The following is a 20801-nucleotide window of genomic DNA, read 5'->3' on the forward strand; positions in this document are numbered from 1 at the left end:
CTGGGCACGGGGTACTGAGTGGGACATGGCTGAGATGAACAAAAAGGCATCACTGCCCAGAGTTGGGATGGGAGAGAGTCCACAGCTGATTGGAATCAGCATTGTCAGCACAGCACAGGGAGATATGCGCATTGCCGTCTCTGGATGGGCGGCTGGCACTTTCAGTTCAAAGGCGCTGAGGCTCTGAAGTTGGCAAGGAAGAGGATAACCCGGAGAAGGGAGGACTAAGAGAATTTCAGTTGATGACCCTTGCCTCTTTGTGTCTGGGATGAGCCGCGCGGAGCGCACCCTTATCCACCCAGAGTGCTGTGCCTTTAAGGTCCACTGGGGGCGTGATGTCAGCCGCCCTCCCGCACTTGGAGAGGTGAGCGCGGCAGCCCGCGCAGCCGGTGACTGGGGGACTGGGTTTGGAGTAGGACCTGCGGCGTGCTCGAGACTCCGACTTCGGTCTTGCGGCGCGCTGGCGCCCGCGGGCCATGCCCCACTGACTCTAAGTGGGCACTGCCCCGGCTCCGGGAGGGCGAGGCCGAGCACCGGCCATGGGAAGCTTCCAGCTGGAAGACTTTGCGGCGGGCTGGATCGGAGGTGAGTGTGCTTACCGGGGACCCCCGGTCAGAGAGAGCGAGCCTGGCGGAGTTTGTCTCTATGCTCTGAGGAAACTTTGCCTCTGTGCGCTGCCATCCCGCTCCCCGTTGTGCGCGCAGCCTGCTTTGGGGAGTGCCCGGCCCCGAGATCCCCCTGGTGGTCTTGCAGTTGCCAGAGCTAAATTCTGAGAGCTTCACAGCGATTCGGGCTGAGCTTCTGATTTGCTCATTAAGTTAGGATCCGTGGGACTTGATGAGGTAATGATTAAACAGCTCGTAAAAGCCCACAGCCAATGGAGGCTCCTGGCGGCGCACACACCCTTCAGTGACCTGGTGCACACCTGAATTGCGGACGTGGCTCGCGGGAACTTATGTATGAGGGTAGCGCTTGGCTGCTGACCCCGGGGCGCAGGGTGGTGGGGAGCCAGGCTTCGAGATTAGGCCGGCCCAACGGGGCGTCCCGACTGGAGGGAGCAGAGCTCTCACAGCAGGGAGCGGAGCGCCGGCTGCAGGTGCCCATTGCCAGGCTGCGAGGAGCACTTATTGCCTTCAGCCGCCGCCAACCGTCAGCCATCGCCTACCTCCAAGGCCCCTTCTCCGGGCACTGTTGGGTCTGCCGATCCCTTCGCCACAGCTCCCGAAGCCACTCTTTTACTGGGCCTGGGGTGGATTGCCTGGGCGAGAGTTGCATTCATTTCCTTGCTTCTCCATTTTTCTTTCCAATTGGTCTATCCCTCTTTTCTCAGCTATTAGGAAAGAGGGAAGTTTGAGGGACTTTGCTAATTGTAAAAAAAAAAAAAAAAAAAAAAAAAAAAAAAAAAAAAGAAAAAGAAAGAAAAAAAAGTCTTTGGACCCATCTAAAAGGGTTATCCTAAAAGGGATGTTGGCAAATGTAGCCCCTCACCAAGGGGGGGATAAAATAAGATGAAAAGAACAACAAACCAGATTGGATCCCAACTCCTCCCCTCCTACCTAGCAGGAGACCACCTCTCTCCCGAGACCGGTGGCTTCAGGGCCCTGCTTCACACCTTCCTGAGCAGAGGTGGCTCCTTTCACCTTGAGTAAGTCTGTTGGCACAGATGCCCTTGGGTGGGGCTGAGACCCGCCTCTCCTAACTTTCCCAGTTAGGGGGCTGCAGCCTGAGGCTCGCTGGGCATATCCAGGCCCTTTTTGACTGGACAATTATTCCACCATTCAGCGGGGCAGGCAGAGAGAGGAGACACTTCTGTGGGCTGCCCCTTAAATAAGCAGACCACCTTCAGTAGGGATGCAAATGGCTTGGTTTGAAAAATGCCCTGGAAGGTAGGGCTGAGTCAGAGTAGTTCCAAGATTCTGATACCCCTCCCCATCCCCAAACGTGATAACATGTGAACCCTCCCCAACTCACAGCAAGTAGGGGATTTTTGTGCTTTATTCTGGTCCTTACTTTGGTGATGTTATTGAAAGTAATGGCAAAAATCGCAATTACTTTTGCACCGAACTAATAACATGGCTTTTTTTTTTTGGCTTCCATGAAATGATGGCAAGTGTTTACTACACTTGAATACTTACTAGGTGCCAGGTATAGTTTAAGTGCTATATGTATTCTTTTAAAACAATTTTATCAAGGTTTATTTTATGTATTATAAAATTCACCCATTTCAAATGTACAATTCAATGTCTTTTAGTAATTTTACAAAGAGGTGCAACCATCACCATAAATTTGTTTTAGAACATTTTCATCCCCCAGTAAGATCCCTCATTTGAAGTTGAATGCTGTTCCCTCTCCTTAATCTCCTTTCTGTAAATTTGCCTTTCCTGTATATGTTATGTCAATTGAATCTTGCAATATGTGATCTCTTGTGTCAGTTTATGTATAGTTCTTTAATTATTATAACAACCCCAAAGAGGTAGGTACCGTTGCATCCTTATTTTACAGATGAGGAAACTGAGATACAGAGAAATTCACTGACTTGCCTAAGACCATGTATTTAGCATTGGCACCAGGATTCCAACCCAGGCTGCCTGGCACCAGAATCTGCCATCTTAATTTCATCTTAACTCTTTCTGAACAACCTTGCATAACAAAATTTTGCCCTTTTTTTGATATTATCCCCCCCCACACACACACATGTTGTTTGAGATTTTACTGGTTTGTGAAGTGCCAAGGTCTGGAAATCACTGACCTTATAATCCCATTTTTTAATCTCAAATCCCCTGCTTTCAGATGGGTGGGCTAATAAGTGGCAGGGAGATGTTGGCCCAAGGCTGGATCTAAGCCTGCCTTGAGCTGAAGGATGTGTGCACTCACTATGGGGGAAGCCATGGAGCCTGAGGACCAGCGCTCCTCCCCCCACTACTGGGAAGGGTTAATTACTGCCATCACCTCTCTGCCTCTGCCCAGTTTAGTAGGTAGGAGGGGATAAGAGGGGACAGGTGGTTCTGGACCCGGGGAATCATTGTTCTGGGATTAGCTGGTTTCTTTGTCCCTATAAATATCTAATATTCCAGGAGCCCTTAGCTACCTGGTTAAATCACCTCTACTAACACAGATATTTCCTTCCTCCTCAGTGTTCTCGGGAATTTGTCTTTGAAGAACAGTTTCCCTTTCAATTTCAGTCACTAACTGCTATAACAAGGCTGATATGGTTTGGCTGTTTCCCCACCCAAATCTCATCTTGAATTGTAGCTCCCATAATTCCACGTGTCATGGGAGGGACCCCTGTGGGAGGTAATTGAATCATGGGTACAGGCTTTCCCATGCCGTTCTCATGGTAGTGAATAAGTCTCGTGAGATCCAATGGCTTTATAAAGGGGAGTTCCCTACACAAGCTCTCTTTTTCCCTGGCACCATGTAAGATGTGACTTTGCTCCTCTTTAACATTCTACCATTATTGTGTGGCCTCCCCAGCCATGTAGAACAGTGAGTCAATTAAACCTCTTTCCTTTGTAAATTACCCAGTCTCAGTAACGTCTTTATTAGCAGAATAAGAATGGACTAATACAGTAAGTTGGTACCAGTAGAGTGGGATGTTACGGTAAAGATACCTGAAAATGTGGAAGCAACTTTGGAACTGGGTAACAGGCAGATGTTGGAACAGTTTGAAGGGCTCAGAAGAAGACAGGAAAATGTGGAAAAGTTTGGAACTTCCTAGAGACTTGTTGAATGGTTTTGACCAAAATGCTGGTAGTGATATGGACAATGAAGTCCTGGTTGTGATGGTCTCAGATGGAGATGAGGAACTTGTTGGGAACTGGAATAAAGGTGACTCTTGCTATGTTTTAGCAAAGAGACTGGTGACATTTTGCCCCTGCCTTAGAGATCTGTGGAACTTTGAACTTGAGAGAGATGTTTTAGGGTATCTGGTGGAAGAAATTACTAAGCAGCAAAGCATTCAAGATGTGATTTTGGTGCTGCTAAAAGCATTCAGTTTTATGTATTCACAAAGATATGGTTTGGAATTGGAACTTATGTTTAAAAGCGAAGCAGATCATAAAAGCTTGGAAAATTTGCAGCCTAATGATGCAATAGAAAATAAAAACCCATTATCTGGGGAGAAATTCAAGCCTGCTGCAGAAATTTGCATAAGTAACAAGGAGATAAATGTTTATCACCAAGACAGTGGGGTAAATATCTGCAGGGCATGTCAGAGACCTTGGCGACAGCCCCTACCATCACAGACCCAGAGGCCTAGGAGGAAAAAATGGTTTCCTGGGCTGGGCCCAGAGACCTCTGCTCTGTGCAGCCTAGGGACTTGGTGCTCTGTGTCCTAGCCACTCCAGCCATGGCTGAAAGGGGCCAAGGTACAGCTTGGGCTGTGGCTTCAGAGGGTGCAAGCCCCAAGCCTTGGCAGCTTACACGTGGTGTTGAGCCTGCGGGTGGATAGAAGTCAAGAATTGAGCTTTGGGAACAGCCATCTAGATTTCAGAGGATGTATGAAAATGCCCAGATGTCCAGGCAGAAGTTTGCTGCAGTTGGCTGCAGGGGTGGGGCCCTCATGGAGAACCTCTGTTAGGGCAGTGTGGATGGGAAATGTAGGGTGGGAGTCCCACACAGAGTCCCCACTGGGGCAATGCCTAGTAGAGCTGTGAGAAGAGAGCCGCCATCCTCCAGACAACAGAATGGTAGATCCACTTACAGCTTGCACCATGCACCTGGAAAAGCCACAGACACTCATTGCCAGCCTCATGGGCATTATAATTTTTTATAAAATTATTTTTTTAAAAAGAAACCCCATTTCCTTTCTCCCTCAGTTCCTTCCCCGATGGTGACCTCTCAGAGCACTTTCCTTTGCAGTGGGGCATGCAGATGAGCTATGTTGATAGCATTTGCTAACTCCTGGGAGACACTCATGCCAGCAGCTGGGAGGAAGGCTGTACTCTGCAAAATCACAGGATGGAGCTGCCCAAGACCATGAGAACCCACCTCTTGCGTTAGTGGGACCTGGATATGAAACATGGAACAAAGGAGATCATTTCAGAGCTTTAAGATTTGGTTGCCCCACTGGATTTTGGACTTGCATGGAGCCTGTAGCCCCTTTGTTTTGGCCAATTTTTCCCTTTTGGAACAGGCGTATTTACCCAATGCTTGTACCCCCATTGTTTCTAGGAAGTAACTAACTTGCTTTTGATTTTACAGGCTTATAAGTGGAAGTGACTTGCCTTGTCTCAGATGAGACTTTGGACTGTGGACTTTTGAGTTAATGCTGAAATGAGTTAAGACTTTGGGGCGCCATTGGAAAGGCATGATTTGTTTTGAAATGTGAGGACATGAGATTTGGGAGGGGCCAGGAGTGGAATGATATAGTTTGGCTGTGTCCTCACCCAAATCTCATCTTGAATTATAGCTCCCATAATATGTCATGGGAGAGACCCATGTGTCATGGGAAAGACCCAGTGGGAGGTAATTGAATCATGGGGGCGAGTTTTCCTGTGCTGTTCTTGTGGTAGTGAATGAGTCTTATGAGACTTGATGGCTTTATAAAGGGGTGTTCCCCAAGCTCTCTTTTTGCCTTCTGCCATGTAAGACATGACTTGCTCCTTCTTCACCTTCCACCATGATTGTGTGGCCTCCCCAGCTATGTGGAACTGTAAGTTGATTAAACTTCTTTCCTTTATAAATTACCCAGGCTTGGGCATGTCTTTGATAGCAGCATGAGAACAAACTAATACAAAGGGCTTCTTAATCTAAGTGGCCTTGGGGCAGCCTTGGTTCTCTTCAAATTGTACAGGTCTTGTGAGTGTGTGTGTGTAGGTATTTTTTTCTGTGAAAAGGTACAGTGTATTCATCACTTTTCCAAAGAGGTCTTCTTTTAAAAAATTCTATGGTGACATCACTCACATTTGAGCATCTATAGGTGTCAGGCTCTCTGCTAGGTATTTTATATGCATTACTGAATTTCATTCTTACCGTGGAAGCAGGAGGTAGGTGCTGTTATTATTCCCACTCTATGCATGCTAAAAGTGAGACATAGAGAAGTTAAGTAACCTGAAGGTAACTGAAAAGTTTTCAGGTTTTTTCTTTATACATACCCTACCCCGCTTTTTGAGCTGAAATTAATATAATAGAAAACCATTTGAAAGTGTATAATTCAGTGGCATGTATTACATTCACGACACTGTGCAACCATCACTTCTATCTAGTTCCAAAACATTTTTCTCATGACCAAAGAAGATGCTGTACGCTTCAAGAGTCACTCCCATTTCCACCTCTTCCCAGTCCTGGCAACCACTAACTTAGTTTCTGTCTTTATGGATTTGCCTATTCTGGGTAATTCATATAGGAAGAGTTATACAATACCTTGCCTTTTGTGTCTGGCCTTTTTAATTTAGCATAATGTTTTGGAGGTGCATCTATGCTGTAGCATGCATCAATAGTTCGTTTATTTTTATTGCCAAACAGTATTCCTCTGTATAAATATCCCACATTTTGTTTATTCATACACCAGTTGATGGGCATTCATACACCAGTTGATGGGCATTTTTGGCTATTGTGAACAATGTTGCCGTGATGTGTGTGTACTTGTACTTGTTTTAGTATCTGTTTTCTGTTATTGGGTATATATGTAGGAATTGAATTGTTGGGTTAGGTTGTAACTCTATGTTTAGCTTTTTTGAGGAATTGCCAAACTGTTTCCACCACGGCTGTATCATTTTACATTTCTACTAGCAGTGTACAAGAGTTCCAATTTCTCTACAGCTATCCTAGTGCGTGTGAAGACGTATCTCATTGTGTTTTCAATTTGCATTTCCCAAATGACTACAGATGTTGAGCATCTATTCATGTGTCTGTTGGTCATCTGTATATCATCTTTGGAGAAATGTGTGTGCAAGTCCTTTGCCCATTAAAATTATTTTAGTCAGTTGTAAGAGTTCTTCCTATATATGAATACTAAATCCTTATCAAATACGTGATTTCCACACATTTTCTTCCATTCTGTAGGATGTCTTCACTTTTGTGTGCAAAAGTTTTCAATTTTTATGAATGTTATTATTTCTTGTGTTGTGTAGGGGAGTTAGAGATAACCTCCAACCCCCTGTTTAGCTCCTACTGGGCTCTTCAGCTGAATATAAGAACCAAATTGACACCAGACTGATTAATAAGAGAAAAATAATACAGATTTTATTAGTTTTTCATGACATAGGGATCTTCACAAGAGAGTGAAGTTGGGAGAAGTGGCCAAAGCAAGATCTTTTCATACTTTTTAGACAAAGAGTGATCAATTTGAGAAGAAATGACAGGACAAAGAAAATCTGGCTAGGGTGGTGGAATTTTGCTAGAGGAGTCACTAGGAGATGTGTGGGTGGGGGGTATAAAACAGGTGGAAGATAAGGATTACTTCATTAAGTATGAATTCAGGGTCACTGCAGCCTTCAGTTCCGAATCCCAGCTAATAAGGGCTATTTTCTTACCCTGGTATGGAGAGGGTACCCCTCCCAGAGGAATCTTTATTGCTTGCTGCATGCAGGAAGAGGCAGGTCAGTTCAACCTTTCAGAAGTTATGATTTCTCAATCTTTTCAACTTGAAATAATCAATGCACCCATCTGCTATATTTTGGTATGGCATGTCCTTCACTCCTTCAGTTGGTTGTACACTTGGTATCATATCTAAGAGTCCATCGCAAATCACAGGTCAAGATTTTTTTCTATGTTTTAGTTTAAGAATCTTATAGTTTTGCTCTCCCATTTAGGTCTTTGATCTATTTTGATTTAATTTTGTATATGGTATGAGGTAGGGGGTCTATCTCCACTCTTTCACCCTTTTGCCTGTGAATATCCACTTGTCCCAGTCCCTTTGCCTTCCTTTTATGGAGTGATTGCTTGTTTTACTCTATTTTCTCTGCCTTCCTTGGTGCGTGGGCCAGTGCCTAGCACATTGGAGCCCACCCACTCCCCCTACCCCAGCAACTGACCGTTGACTAAACAAGTGCCTGTTTTGTCCCAAGAGCTGGCTGGTATAAGCCAGGAGTCCAAGGGCTGAGTTACCAGGCATTCTTTTTTGATCCACAGGTGCAGCCAGTGTCATCGTCGGCCACCCTCTGGACACGGTCAAGGTACAGTAGCCATGTTTCCCATTACCTCTTAAAAAGAGGCATGGAGCTGACCTGCCTCTGAGACTATGCCTGCTGTTTCTAATCTCTCAGAGAGTCTTCTGCCCAGGGCAGACTCTCTGTTGCCAGTCCAGGGGGTGTTGGGTGCCAGGAGGTCTGGTTTAGACTCAGAACCCTCAGAGGTCCAGGTAGAACTTTAGAAGTAGATTGGAGATGGGAACCTATCATTACCTGATGATGCACATGGGTGTGAGGACTCTGGAGCTATTGGGACCTTCCTGGCATTGGGATTACCCAAGCCCCTTGTTCTGGGATGTTCCCTAGAAAGGGGAAGGGGCTCATCTCAGATCATACAACAAGTTAAAAACTGAGGTGCGAGATGCTGCAAAGGAGCAGTCTTTCACCCCATCCCCATCCCTGCACCCGTCCCCAGTGGTGAGCAGAATTTAGAGCTATGCTCTGGGAACGGAGCCATAAATTGTGCCTCCTCACTGCTGACTGGCTTCCAGATCCGTTTCTAAAGCTCTGCCTGGATTGTGCACAGATAGGAGCCTCACAGACTGTTTTCAAATGGCTGCTGCAATGTCCTTTCTCCCCATCTTGCTCCCTGTATGAAACTGGACCCTCTCCTAGGTCAGGGCCCATGCTCACCCTCTTGATGGGAAGATCAGCCTACCTGTTTTAAATATTTGAAGAAACACTTTAAGTAGTAAAGGGGGGCGTTTAGGCTCCCCAGGGGACATCCCAATGCAGTGGGATGGCAGGCAGGACCCAGTGCTGGGAGATGGGCACACAAAGTGGTGAGTGAAGCAGGCTTAGTCTACCCTCCTGAAATGGTATAATCTTCCCATTTTATATAGGAGGGGGGTAAGGTGCAGAGTTTAGGAACCTGCCCCAGACCTCAGAGCCAGGCATTGTAGTGCTGGATTCAAAGCTCCAAAGTAAATTTTACTTCTGGGCTGACCTAGGCTTTGAGGACTCAGGAGTGAGGGAGGCAGGCAAGGAGACAGATATTTTTAGGACACTGATGGACAATAATTAGGGAACACAACAGATGCACAAATCAGTTATGGACAGTGGTAGGTGCTGGGGGACAATAACACAAGGTGATGGCAAAGACAGTGATGAGAGCCTTCTGTATTTTGAAGAGTCAGGGATGGCCTCTCTGCCAGGGAGGCAGCTAAGTTGAGACTCAGATGACTCAAAGAGCCAGATACGCAGAACTGAGGTCAGAGTGCTATTCACAGAGGGACAAACTAGTGCAAAGCCCCAAGGGTGGGAACAGGCTGCGATGTACATTCTCCAGGAAAACAAAGAAGGCCAGTGTGTGTGTGATGCACACAGTGAGCTGAGCAAGTGGTGTGGTGCAGGTGCTGGGAGAGGCCCAGGGAGAATGGGATTGCAGAGTGTGCTAGGGGCCTTGCTGCGTGCCTCCTGCCAGCCCTGCACACCCAGGCCCTGGGTCCCAGAGCCCACCAAGGAGGGCTGTGCAGCAAGTTCATGTCTGAAGTGGACTTACTAACATATCACGGCTGAGCCATTGCTGCCCAGAGTTAGGGCACATGTCTGGCACTCCCCAGGGCTGTCCAGAGCTAAGCCAGGTCCTTAGAAACCTTTTCCACCTCTGTGGTAGCTGCCCACTGAGCCCTCTCCACCCTCCATGAGAGCTGGCTAGTTACCGTGCCCAGGCCTGGCTTCCCTAGCCTGTGGCCTCTGATTCTCTCCTGTTCAGAGTGCACCTCAGCACGGGGCTGGGCACAGCCTCCCTGGGTGAGTACCTGCTGAATGAGTGGCCATCTGGGACCTCAGCCAAGTTCAAGGTGCCTGCTGCATACCTCTCCAGGGCTGGGCCTTGGGAAGACTTGGAAGACTCAGATGCACTCCCTAATGTCTCCATGACAGTGCTGGTTGTTCCTGGCAATTCTCACCCTCCCAAACTCACCTAAGTCATTCCCAGTCTGTCTTCTCCAGGGTTCATTCAACAAACCAGTTCACAAGAATGGATCAGTGGGGAGGCAGCATGGCCAAGCCAGAAAGCATGGGCTTTGGAACCACGCAGGCTCTAGGTGTGAATCCTGTTTTTGCCATTTCCTGATTGCATAGCCTTCCGTTAAACACGATACAAATCCTTGGCTTACAGGGTCAGTGTAAGATTATAAGCATTGTTTCTGGTACCTAGCAGGGATTCAAAATCGGTAGCTGCTATTTTTATCAACATCATTCGATATATATTAAGTTTTGCTCAGTTACCACATCATGTGACAATGTCCAGCAATATTTTAACCAAAATTGGAGAATGTGTTTCAATTCTCTGATTTAAATGGTATTTATAAATTTCTCTTTGGGGGTCAGTGGGACACCTCAAAAGATGAATAAGAATTCTCCAAGTGGCATGCTCAGTCACTGACCATGGAACTGCCTACCAGAGACTCAGCATCTCGGCAAGGAAAAGGCCTGTTGCTTCTGTAAAACCCAGGATGACTTAATATAAGTGAGTTGGTAACAAGTCACTGTTGGGTGTGAGAGATTTAATGGTAAAAATTTGAGGGTATGGATTAGTTTCCTTGGGCTGCTGTAACAAATAACCACAAACTGGGTGGCTTAAAACAGTAGAAATTTATTTCCTCGCAAGTCAGGAAGTAGGAAGTCCAAAACCAAGGTGTTGATGCCTTCTGGAGGCTCCGAGGGAGAACCTGCCACATGGTCCTCTACCAGCTTCCAGTGCCTGCTGCAGTGCTCGGCATTCCTTGGGCAGTGGCTCTGTAACTCCAGGCCCTGCCTGTCTTCATATGGCCTCCCCTCTGAGTCTCTGTGTGTCAGATCTGCCCATCCTTCCTAAGGACACTAGCCATTGGATTTAGCACAATTTACAGGAGTGGAGCTCCCTGGCCACAGTTGCCTGAAAAGGCTGGGCTTTCTCCCTTCTCTGCACTCTGCCCTGAAGCTCTGGAGGGAAGCCCTCCTGAAACATGACATCCAGTCTTTGTTCAGCCTGAGTGCCCCTGTTGCACTCCAGCACACCTTCTTTCCTTCCTTCTGGCTGATGTTTTCTCAACAGACCCTGTCCACCAAGAAAGGGCCAGGCAAGTCTGAATAACTGGAAATCCAGTCCTGGCCTTATCACCTACTCTCCAGTGACCTGGGCACAGCACTTAACCTTCCTGAGCCTTGAATTCCTTGTCTGTAAAGTGGGCAAGTAGCACCTCCCTGGTGGGGCTGTCGTGAAGATTGTTCATGGAGGTACTGAGGATACAGCAATGAGCGAGATGATGCTACTATCAAGAATAGACAGGCTGGGGTGCAGGGAGGCAGACAGTCACTTGTCTAGGGTCCTGGGACTCACCTGTGGAAGAACCCGGCTACAAGGGCCTGTGCTGCTGACCCAGGTGAAAGGCTTATTCCTGTGCCCTTGGCTGCGTGGTCTTAGGTTGAGGAGGCCTGGCTGGTGCCTATGTCTGATGCAGCGTGGCTAGGTTTTCTAGTCAGGGCTTGGCTGCCTCCAGACCAGGGGTCCCCAACTCCCATACCGTACCAGTACCAGCCTGTGGCCTGTTAGGAACGGGGCTGCACAGCAGGAGGTGAGCAGTGGGTAAGTGAGCATTCCTGCCTGAGCTCTGCTTCCTCTCAGATCAGTGGCAGCATTAGATTCTCGTAAGAGCACAAACACTATTATGAACTACGCATGCGAGGGATCTAGGTTGCCCGCTCTTTATGGGAATCTGATGCCTGATGATCTGATGGTTTCACCTCAAAACCATCACCCCACCCTGGTCTTTGGAAAAATTGTCTTCCACAAAACTGGTTCCTGGTGCCAAAAATGTTGGGGATCACTCTTGTAGACCACTGGGACAGGACTGCAATGGACAGGCTTTGGGAGGGGGTGTCTGCCTCCTTCTCATGAACATCCCAGTGGGGGTTCTTGTTTTGCTTCAACATGCTCCCCACCATTCTAGGCTGCCCCCTCACTACCCAGTCCAGTCTGGGGCATGCATCTTGGCCCAGGACAGCCAGGGCATGGCTTACTCTGCCAGGTCAGGGGCAGGCCAGGCAGTGGCTCAGCTCTGAGCTCTGAGGCTTCAGCCACTTCACCTCTGACACTGAGCACTCATCCTCTTCTCCTTGGGTTTTCAGCTCTGGGATGCTGAGAGCTTCCAATGGGAGAGAAACCATGAACTGGAGTAGCATGAGATTCACAGCACCCCTGACATGAAACTCATAGTTTTGGGCTAAATATTGCATGAAGGGCCATGATCTTCAAGATGTATCCACTGCATTCACACAATCCAGGGCTCCCATTCTCTATAAGGACCAAAGAAAGTGTCAGAGACCTGAGAAAATAGTATAGTATATAAGAAGGAAAGTACAGAATCAAAATTAATGCTGCACTAAATATTTACAAAATATAACCTCATGTTAAATAGTCAAATGCAACTCAGCTTTCATGGAGGTCTATGTGGATGATATTAATATGGGATGTACATTAAATATATACAATTATACTTAATTTTATCTTACTTGATACAATATGAGCAGGTTTGCAAAAGCGAAAGAGTCCAAAATCTAAGCAAGTCTTAAAATGGCTTTGATTCTACATAACCAGGAGAGACGAGAAAGATAATGGCAAGACCATCAATTCTGTAGGCCCAAAATGAGTGCTCTGGACACCTCAGATTTGGAGATATTTTCCATAATAACTAAAAGCACTGAAGCTGGGCTAGGGAACCAAGCTCTCTTCTCTCTTGCCTTTCATAGGTGTTCACTGAGTATCTATTATATACCTAACACTATGTATAGGTCAGAACCCAACCCTGAGGGCAGTCACACCTGGTCAAGAGCTTGGACTGGACTTGTTTTGGTCTCAGTAGGCTAGAGATTGGTGGGAATAGCAGCCTCTGGGGTCCTGTGGAGTGAAAGGCCTTGGGGATGAACAAAACAAGGGGGCCAGCTTCCTGGGGAAACCATGTGAGGCAATGTGGTTGACTGAATAATGGTCCCCAGATGTGCCTGTGTCCTCATCTGTGGAACCTGTGAATGTCATCTTATATGGCAAAAGAAAACTTTGCAGGTATGATTATGTTAAGGATCTTGAGATGGGAGGATGATCCTGGATTATCAGGGAGGTTCTTAAATGTAATTACAAGTGTCCTTATAAGAGGGAGGTGGAGAGAGATTTAGATTTCTTCCTACAGAAGAGGAAGAGAACAATGTGACAACAGAAGCAGGGAGAGAAGAGGAGACGTGATGCTGGGGCTCCGGGAAAGAGGGTGAACCCCAAAAGCTGGGGGAGACAAGAAAACAGATTCTCCTCAAGAGCCTCCCGAGGGAGTGCTGCCTTGCCAGCATTCTGATCTTACCCCACTGAGACTCATTTCAGATTTCTGGTCTTAGAACTGTGAGATAATGCATTCATGCTGTTTTAAGCCATGAAGTTTGGGGTAATTTGTTACAGCAGCAACAGGAAACTAATATAAGTAGTCAGTTGTGTTCATCTGTAAGATGGGACCAGTATCCGTGCCTTAGAGCATCTGTGGGATTTAGTGAGGTCAATTTTATATGATGGTCAATATGCAGTTGGTGCATAATAAATGCCTTCTCCTGCTATCACTGGGGGCCCTAGAGACTTGGGCTTTGCTGCTGGCCTCAGTGCCAGCCTACCCAAGTGCTCAGCATGCCTGACAGACCTTTGCTCCATGGCTTTGAAATTATTCTGTGATCCAGGTTTGGCTCTCAGGTTGAGTCACTTCATATATTATTGGCTTGAGTGACTCAACCACTCAATTTTCTTAGCAGGAATTGATTACTTGTTGCAGGGGGTGGGTGGCAGTCAGCCATTTGTGGATTCACTTTCCAGGGACAGCCCTGCGAGAATGTTGGACCTCATGACAGCCTTACATGGGGCACAGAGAGAGACCTGCACCCCTCCACCACCTGGCCCAAGTCATTGTCCTGGTTGTGGACATCCCACTCCGAGGTAGGCCTCTGTGGTTCTGCTTAACAAGAAGACCTTGAAGGCCCAGTTCTCATCTTGCTGCATCTTCTAGGGAGTCTCCCCTACTGAATTTAAAATTACCTTTTCCTTCTTATCACCCAGCTCTTCTTATCCTTGGTTTATTTTCCTCCGTAGTACTTGTCTTCATCTAAAATATATATTTACTTGGGAATTATTTTTTATTGACCATCTTTCCTGACTCCACTAGGTTGTAAGTTCCATGAAGGCAGACTCTGGTTTCTTTACTGCTGAATTCCCTGAGATTGGAATAGTGCCTCCAATAAAATAGGCCCTGAACAAATATTGGTTGAGTGAGTCAATAAACACACTTCTCTGATTATGAAAGTAATAATTATGAACAGGGTGATACTATTTCCTATATTTTCCTATGGCTACATATGTTTATAAAACTATTCAAATGGATGCTTCTGAAACTCTTGGCCACGTTATTAGCCATGGTCATAAACTCAGGAGAGGAGTAGGGTGACAGCGAAGGTGGGTCCAATGAAGCTTTAGCCTTATATGTGACATTAATTTGTTGTTGTTGTTGTTGTTTTTGAGAGAATTTATTTCCATATGAGTTGTGTACTTAACATTAGCTTTAAACTACATAAACTAAAAATAATGAAAGTAACATCTGCTTATCGTAGGAAAGTTGGAAAATGCAGAAAAGTCCCATGCAGGAAAACATTGCCTGTGATCTTCACCTCTGAGATCACCATTTTAACTATATGTACTCTTCCAGGGCCTCCTCCACTTGTCTACAGAGCTGATCTCAGGCAGTTCATGTGAAGAGCTAGCCTGCTTTTCTGGGTCTCAGCCCCTCACTGCACACTGGGTTCCATGGGGATGGGCCAGTATCTCCTCTTTGGTGGTCTCATGGCTCCTTCATGCACAGGCATAACATGCTGTGTGTGCTGACAAAGTGTTTTGATGGAGAATTATAGGCTGCATGTCTTAAAAGAAGTGGAACCCTCTAAGGCTAGGGCAGGGGTACTCTTCGGTGGGCTTACTCAGACCCTCTATGCCTGTCAGCTCCTGCCCCTGGTCACCAAAGCCAGCTTCCATCAGAGGCCACCACACATTAGCCATACAGTCCTTGTTCAGTCAGTGCAAAGGGGCCGCTATGCCAGGGTTGTGCCCAGCTCTGGGGATGGAAGGAAAGTAACACAGGTGGTCCTACCCTAGTTGGGCGGTCCTACATAAACTCTATATAATCAAACACATAGGGCCACTGCGACTTTTCGACTCAGACCTAAAAGATGAGCAGGAGCTGGAGGAAGAGCCTTCCAGAAGTGGGGAACAGCAGGGGCAGCTGGCTGGAGGCAGGAAAGAATTGCTGCTCTAGGGTCTGGGAACATGCAACTCATGCAGGGCTCGGGGAGAGGAGGTGGCACGTGGGGTGAGAGACAGGTGCCTCCCAGGCTCAGGGAGAGTGCGGAATTTATCCTACATTTGATGGGAGGCCACTGGAGGCTTCATTGACCTTTGAAAATGATCAGTCTGCCTGTTGTGCAAAGAGAAATGGAGGAAGTGAGAGAGAAGCAGGAGATCAGGGAGGGCTTCAGGCCATGTTTCTGGTGAGGATGAGGGGTGAGGCCTAGGGTGGTGGTTCTAGGGACAAGAAGAGCAGGTCTCCCCCAAAGATATTTTGGAGGGTGGAGCGACAGACAGCAGATAGGGTAGAGTCCCAGTTTAGGTTTTTGTACTCAAGAGACGGGGATCATACAATCATTCGGCACAACTAGCTGGCCTTTGCCATTCTCTCAGCAAAGCAGGCTTCTCTGCATTGAGTGAGTCTGAATGGGACATTAGAGGGAGGCAGTGCAAGCTGGAGACAGGGCACCAGCCTGGCCAGGACTGAAACCCAGACCCTTTGCTGGCGGGGGTCACTATGAGCAGGGCCTTTCCCTCTGGGCATCTTTGGAGCAGTGGGGCTATGAATGATCTCTGAGCTGACCCATGCCCTTGCCTCTCTCCATAGACTCGCCTGCAGGCTGGCGTTGGCTACGGAAACACCCTCAGCTGCATCCGCATGGTGTACAGGAGGGAGAGTGTAAGTGCCCCTTGGGCGGGTGGAGTGATGCCTGCCTGGGCCCCCACAGGCTGGGGACCAGGGCCACAGCCCCACACCAGCATGCAGGTGGGGGCCTCTCATCCTGCTCTTCACACTCAGCTTGATTTTCCCTACTTCATCTCACACCACACCTCAAATATTATGTGTTACCTAAACTCACCCCTGCCACTACCACAGCATAACTGAGGAAAAACTCCAGTTTTGTGTAACCTCTGTGGAGAAATCCTGAAGAATCTGGAGCTGCAGTGTGGAAAATTCCTGCAAAAACAAGGTGATGGCTCAGTTTTTCACAAAGGAATGAGTGACTGGCAAACCGTGTGCTGATAGACCTCCCTTTATCTGGCCCGGCCGGAGCCAGATGTGTCTAAGCCTAGACACCAGAGTTTACCTGCGCCCAGGTCACTTTAGACCATGCAGCCTGAGGTATTCCTTTTCCAAAGGGAAAACCGAATGATGCTTTGTAGAAGATGCATCAGGTTCCCTTCTTGAGAATCAGCATGTGCTTCAGGAAAACTTTCTGAGGCCCCTCTTTGTGGAATTTAGAATAAATTTTAAAATTTTGAATGAAATGACCTGATTTAAAGAAACCATCAGGTGGAACCCTGTCGCAGCCCTCTGACTTTTCCCTGAGTCACTGGAAATGTGGTCCCATTGTAGCCATTGTCTCCACCGGACTCCATCCTAACAAGTGTCCTGGGGCTCGGAAGCCTCCTGCAGGCGCCTAGAGTTTTCCCACGGATGAAGTGTGTCTTGCGTCAGGGTGGTGGTGTAACTCCCTTGATCGGCTGCTTTAAAATTGGGGCGAGCGCTGCAAGCCTAGCACTTGGTGTTCCCGGGTGATGCTGTGGGAGTCCACAGTCCCCTGAAAGCGGCTGTTGATTCTCCTTTTGGCACATGTTCCCGACAGTGTCTGCCAGCCTGTGTCCCAGCTCTGGGGTTTTGGTGGGGACTGCGGGCGGTTTCTCTGAGACATAGCAGCCCATGGCTAAGCCACATCCCAAGTTATCTGAAGGATCTTGTGATGGAAGAAGAGTATGAAGCAGGGTGTGTTCACGTGTGTGTGTGCGTGCATACGTGTGTATATATGCATGTGTGTGTGCGTGTGCAGGTGTATGTGAGGCATCCTGCCTCTGGCAGCCAGGGTACAGTGTGCGCAGTGAGGACTAGTGGGTTTGTGCACAGCCTGGAGTCTGCACAATAGCTTCCCAGTACTTTCTCACATTTGATTTGGCACGCGTGTGCTGCTCTGACTCCTCCAAGGGCCTGTGGAATTTTCCGGTTTTCCTCAGCACATCTGTGGTGTTCATCAAGAATGCCGTGTGGAAGGGACCGAACCCGGCCTGCAGCACCCCTTCCTCAGCCTCCTGCAGCCTGTGTGTGCGCATCCTGTGTCCTTATGTGGCCCCTTCAGCCACTTCTGTCAGAAGACACCCATGCTCATGGGCACTCATCTAGAGGCTGGCCCAGGCACCCCTCGGGGGTCTAGGGAACCCCTGTCTTACACCACAGGCTTAGTAGACTGCCTATGTTGTAACTGCCTGTCAATTTGTCTGTTCCACACCTCACTTTCCCCAGATTATGAGCTCAGTGAGGGCGGAGGCCGTTTCTTCCTTGTGGTTGCTCCCCAGGGCCTGGCCCCCGGCCAGTGCCTGGAGAATGTTTCTGTTGTGGTATATGAGGTGGGGGTGTGTGGTGCTTGGCCAGCCCACTGCTCCTAAGGTCTCCTCAGGATCCCCCTTGGCCACAGCCTGACTTCTTTCCAGCCCAAGATCACTGCCCCTCCTGGCGCATGCATGGCATGTGTGGGTTCCAGGCCAGGACACAACCCACAGGAAACAAAGCGGCCTGCAGAAGCCGGGCTGTCCTCGGAGCAAGAATGCCTGCCCCTGAGTGGTTCCCCACCCGCTACCTCCTGTCGCATCAGCACCCTCTTCCCCTCTCTTCATGGACACATGGGCAGATGTGTCCGGTGGTGTACCCCGTCAGCCTGCAGGTTCTGCGACGGCAGCCCCGGGTCCTCACGCCTCTTCCTTCTGGTTTTCACTGCAGGTGTTCGGCTTCTTCAAGGGCATGTCTTTCCCCCTCGCCAGCATTGCCGTCTACAACTCCGTGGTGTTTGGGGTCTTCAGTAACACGCAGCGGTTCCTCAGCCAGCACCGCTGCGGGGAGCCAGAGGCCAGTCCTCCCCGCACGCTGTCAGACCTGCTCCTGGCCAGCATGGTGGCCGGCGTGGTCTCTGTCGGGCTGGGAGGGCCCGTGGACCTCATCAAGATCCGGTTGCAGATGCAGACACAACCGTTTCGGGACGGTAAGAGGGGACGGTAAGAGGCCAGGGGAGCGGAGGCTGGTGTCTGGGACTTGTGGCCCTTTCCTGGTTTGTGGGATCTGGGACATGGTTGTTAAAATCCTTTTATTGAGCAAGGCATCTACCTTGTCACCTAGTAGTCCGTAATTACAGGCATACCTCGGAAACATGGGTTCGGTTCCAGACCACTGCAATAACGCAAATATCACAATAAAAGTCACATGAACTTTTTGGTTTCCCAGTGCATTTAAAGTTATGTTTAGACTATACTGTAGTCTAAGTGTGCAATGGCATTATGTTTTAAATAAGTATATATACCTTAATTTAAAAATACTTTAGTACTAAAAATTATTGACAATTATCTGAGTCTTCAGCGAGTCGTAATCTTTCTGCCAGGGGAGGGTCTTGCCTCGATGTTGATGGCTGCTGACTGATCAGGGTTGTTGTTGCTGAAGGTTGGCTGGGCTGTGGCAATTTCTTAAAATAAGACAACAATGAAGTTTGCCATATCCATTGACTTCCTTTCACAAAAGTTTTCTCTATAGCATGAGACGCTGTTTGATGGCATTTTACCCACAGTAGAACTTCTTTCAAAATTAGAGTCAGTCCTCTCAAACCCTGACGCTGCTTTATCAGCTACGTTTATGGATATTCTAAATCCTTTGCTGTCATTTTAACAACATTCACAGAATCTTCACCACTAGTAGATTTCATCTGAAGAAAAACTGTCTTTCTCATCCATAAGAAGTAACTCTTCATCTGTTAAATATTATCATGAGATTGCACCATTCAGCCCCATCTTCAGCCTCTACTTCTCATTCTAGTTCTCTTGCTTTTTCCACCACATCTACAGTTCCTTCCTCCATGGAAGCCTTGAAGCTCTTGAAATTATCTGTGAGGGTTGGGGTTAACTACTTCCAAACTCCTGTTAACATTGCTATTTTGACCTCCTCCCATGAACCCCAAATGCTCTTAAGAGCATCTAGAATTTTTTCCAGAAGGTTTTTCAATTTGCTTGGTTCAAATACATCAGAAAAATAACTATCTATGGCAACTATAGCCTTAAGAAATATACTTCTTAAGTAACAAGACTTGGAAGTCAAAATCACTCCTTGATTCATGGGCTGCCGAATGGATGCTGTGTTAGCAGGCCTGGAAACAACATTCATCTCCTTGTGCATCTCCACCAGAACTCTTGGGTGACCAGGTGCATTGTCAATGAGCAGTAATATTTTGAAAGGAATATTCTTTTCTGAGCAGTAGGTCTCAACAGCGGACCTAAAATACTCAGGAAACCATGCTGTAAACAGATGTGCTGTCATCCAGGCCTTGTTGTTCCTTTTCTAGAACACACAGAGCAGATTGATTATCATTCTTAAAGGCCCTAGGATTTTCAGAATGGTAAGTGAGCACTGGGTTCAACTTAAAGTCACCAGCTGCATTAGTCCCTAACAAGAGAGTCAGCCTGTCCTTTGAAACTTCGAAGCCAGGCATTGACGTCTCCTCTCTAGCTATGAAGTCCTGAAGTCATCTTTTTCCAATAGAAGGCTGTTTTGTCTACATTGAAAACCTGTTGTTGAGTATAGTCATGTTCATCAATTCTCTTAGCTAGATCTTCTGGATAACTTGCTGCAGGCTCTACATCAGCACTTGCTGCTTCACCTTGCACTTTTATGTTGTGGAGATGGTTTCTCTCCTTAAACCTCATGAACCAACCACTGCCAGCTTCAAACTTTTCTTCTGCAGCTTCCTCACCTCTCTCCACCTTCAGAGAATTGAGGGGAGTTATGTCCTTGCTCTGAGTTAGGCTTTGGCTTAAGGGAAAGTTGTGGCTGATTTGATGTTCTATCCAGACTACTCAAACTTTCTTCATACCAGCAATAAGGATATTTCACTATCTTATTATTTGTGTGTTCATTGGAGTAGTGCTTTTAATTTTCTTCAAGCATTTTTCCTTTGCATTGACAACCTGGCTAACTCTTGGGCAAAAGAGGCTTAGCTTTTGACCTGTCTCCGCTTTCAACATGACTTCCTCACTAAGTTTAATCATCTCTAGCTTTTGATTTAAAGTGAGACATCTATGAGTCTTCCTTTGACTTGAACACTTAGAGGTCATTGTAGAATTACAAACTGGCCTAATTTCAATGTTGTTGTGTCTCAGGAAACAGGGCAGCCTGAGGAGAGGCAGACAGATAGGGAATGGCTGGCTTGTCTGTGGAGCAGTCAGAGCAACCATGATTAAGCTGACTCTCTTATATGGACACAGCTTGTTGTACCCCCAAACAATGATATTAGTAACATCAAAGATCACCGGTC

The 20801-nt window shown here is 47.4% G+C and overlaps 1 protein-coding gene across 7 annotated transcripts in view; it reads left to right on the top strand.

Annotated features, from left to right (window-relative positions):
• Positions 1–354: 354 nt before the first annotated feature.
• SLC25A48 (solute carrier family 25 member 48) overlaps positions 355–20801 on the top strand; it is a 55427-nt gene continuing 34980 nt past the window's right edge. For 6 of the 7 annotated variants that reach the window (XM_063706785.1, XM_063706788.1, XM_004042543.5 and 3 more), the window contains exons 1-4: positions 378–585; positions 8074–8117; positions 16088–16159; positions 18230–18488. In XM_063706785.1, the coding sequence (XP_063562855.1) occupies positions 540–585; positions 8074–8117; positions 16088–16159; positions 18230–18488 (421 nt within the window). In that variant the 5' untranslated portion in view covers positions 378–539. Of the gene's footprint in view, positions 586–8073; positions 8118–16087; positions 16160–18229; positions 18489–20801 lie in introns of all 7 variants that reach the window. The other variant, XM_055386662.2, reaches the window with a different exon arrangement.

This window comes from Gorilla gorilla, chromosome 4 (assembly GCF_029281585.2).
Source record: "Gorilla gorilla gorilla isolate KB3781 chromosome 4, NHGRI_mGorGor1-v2.1_pri, whole genome shotgun sequence".
NCBI lineage: Eukaryota > Metazoa > Chordata > Mammalia > Primates > Hominidae > Gorilla > Gorilla gorilla.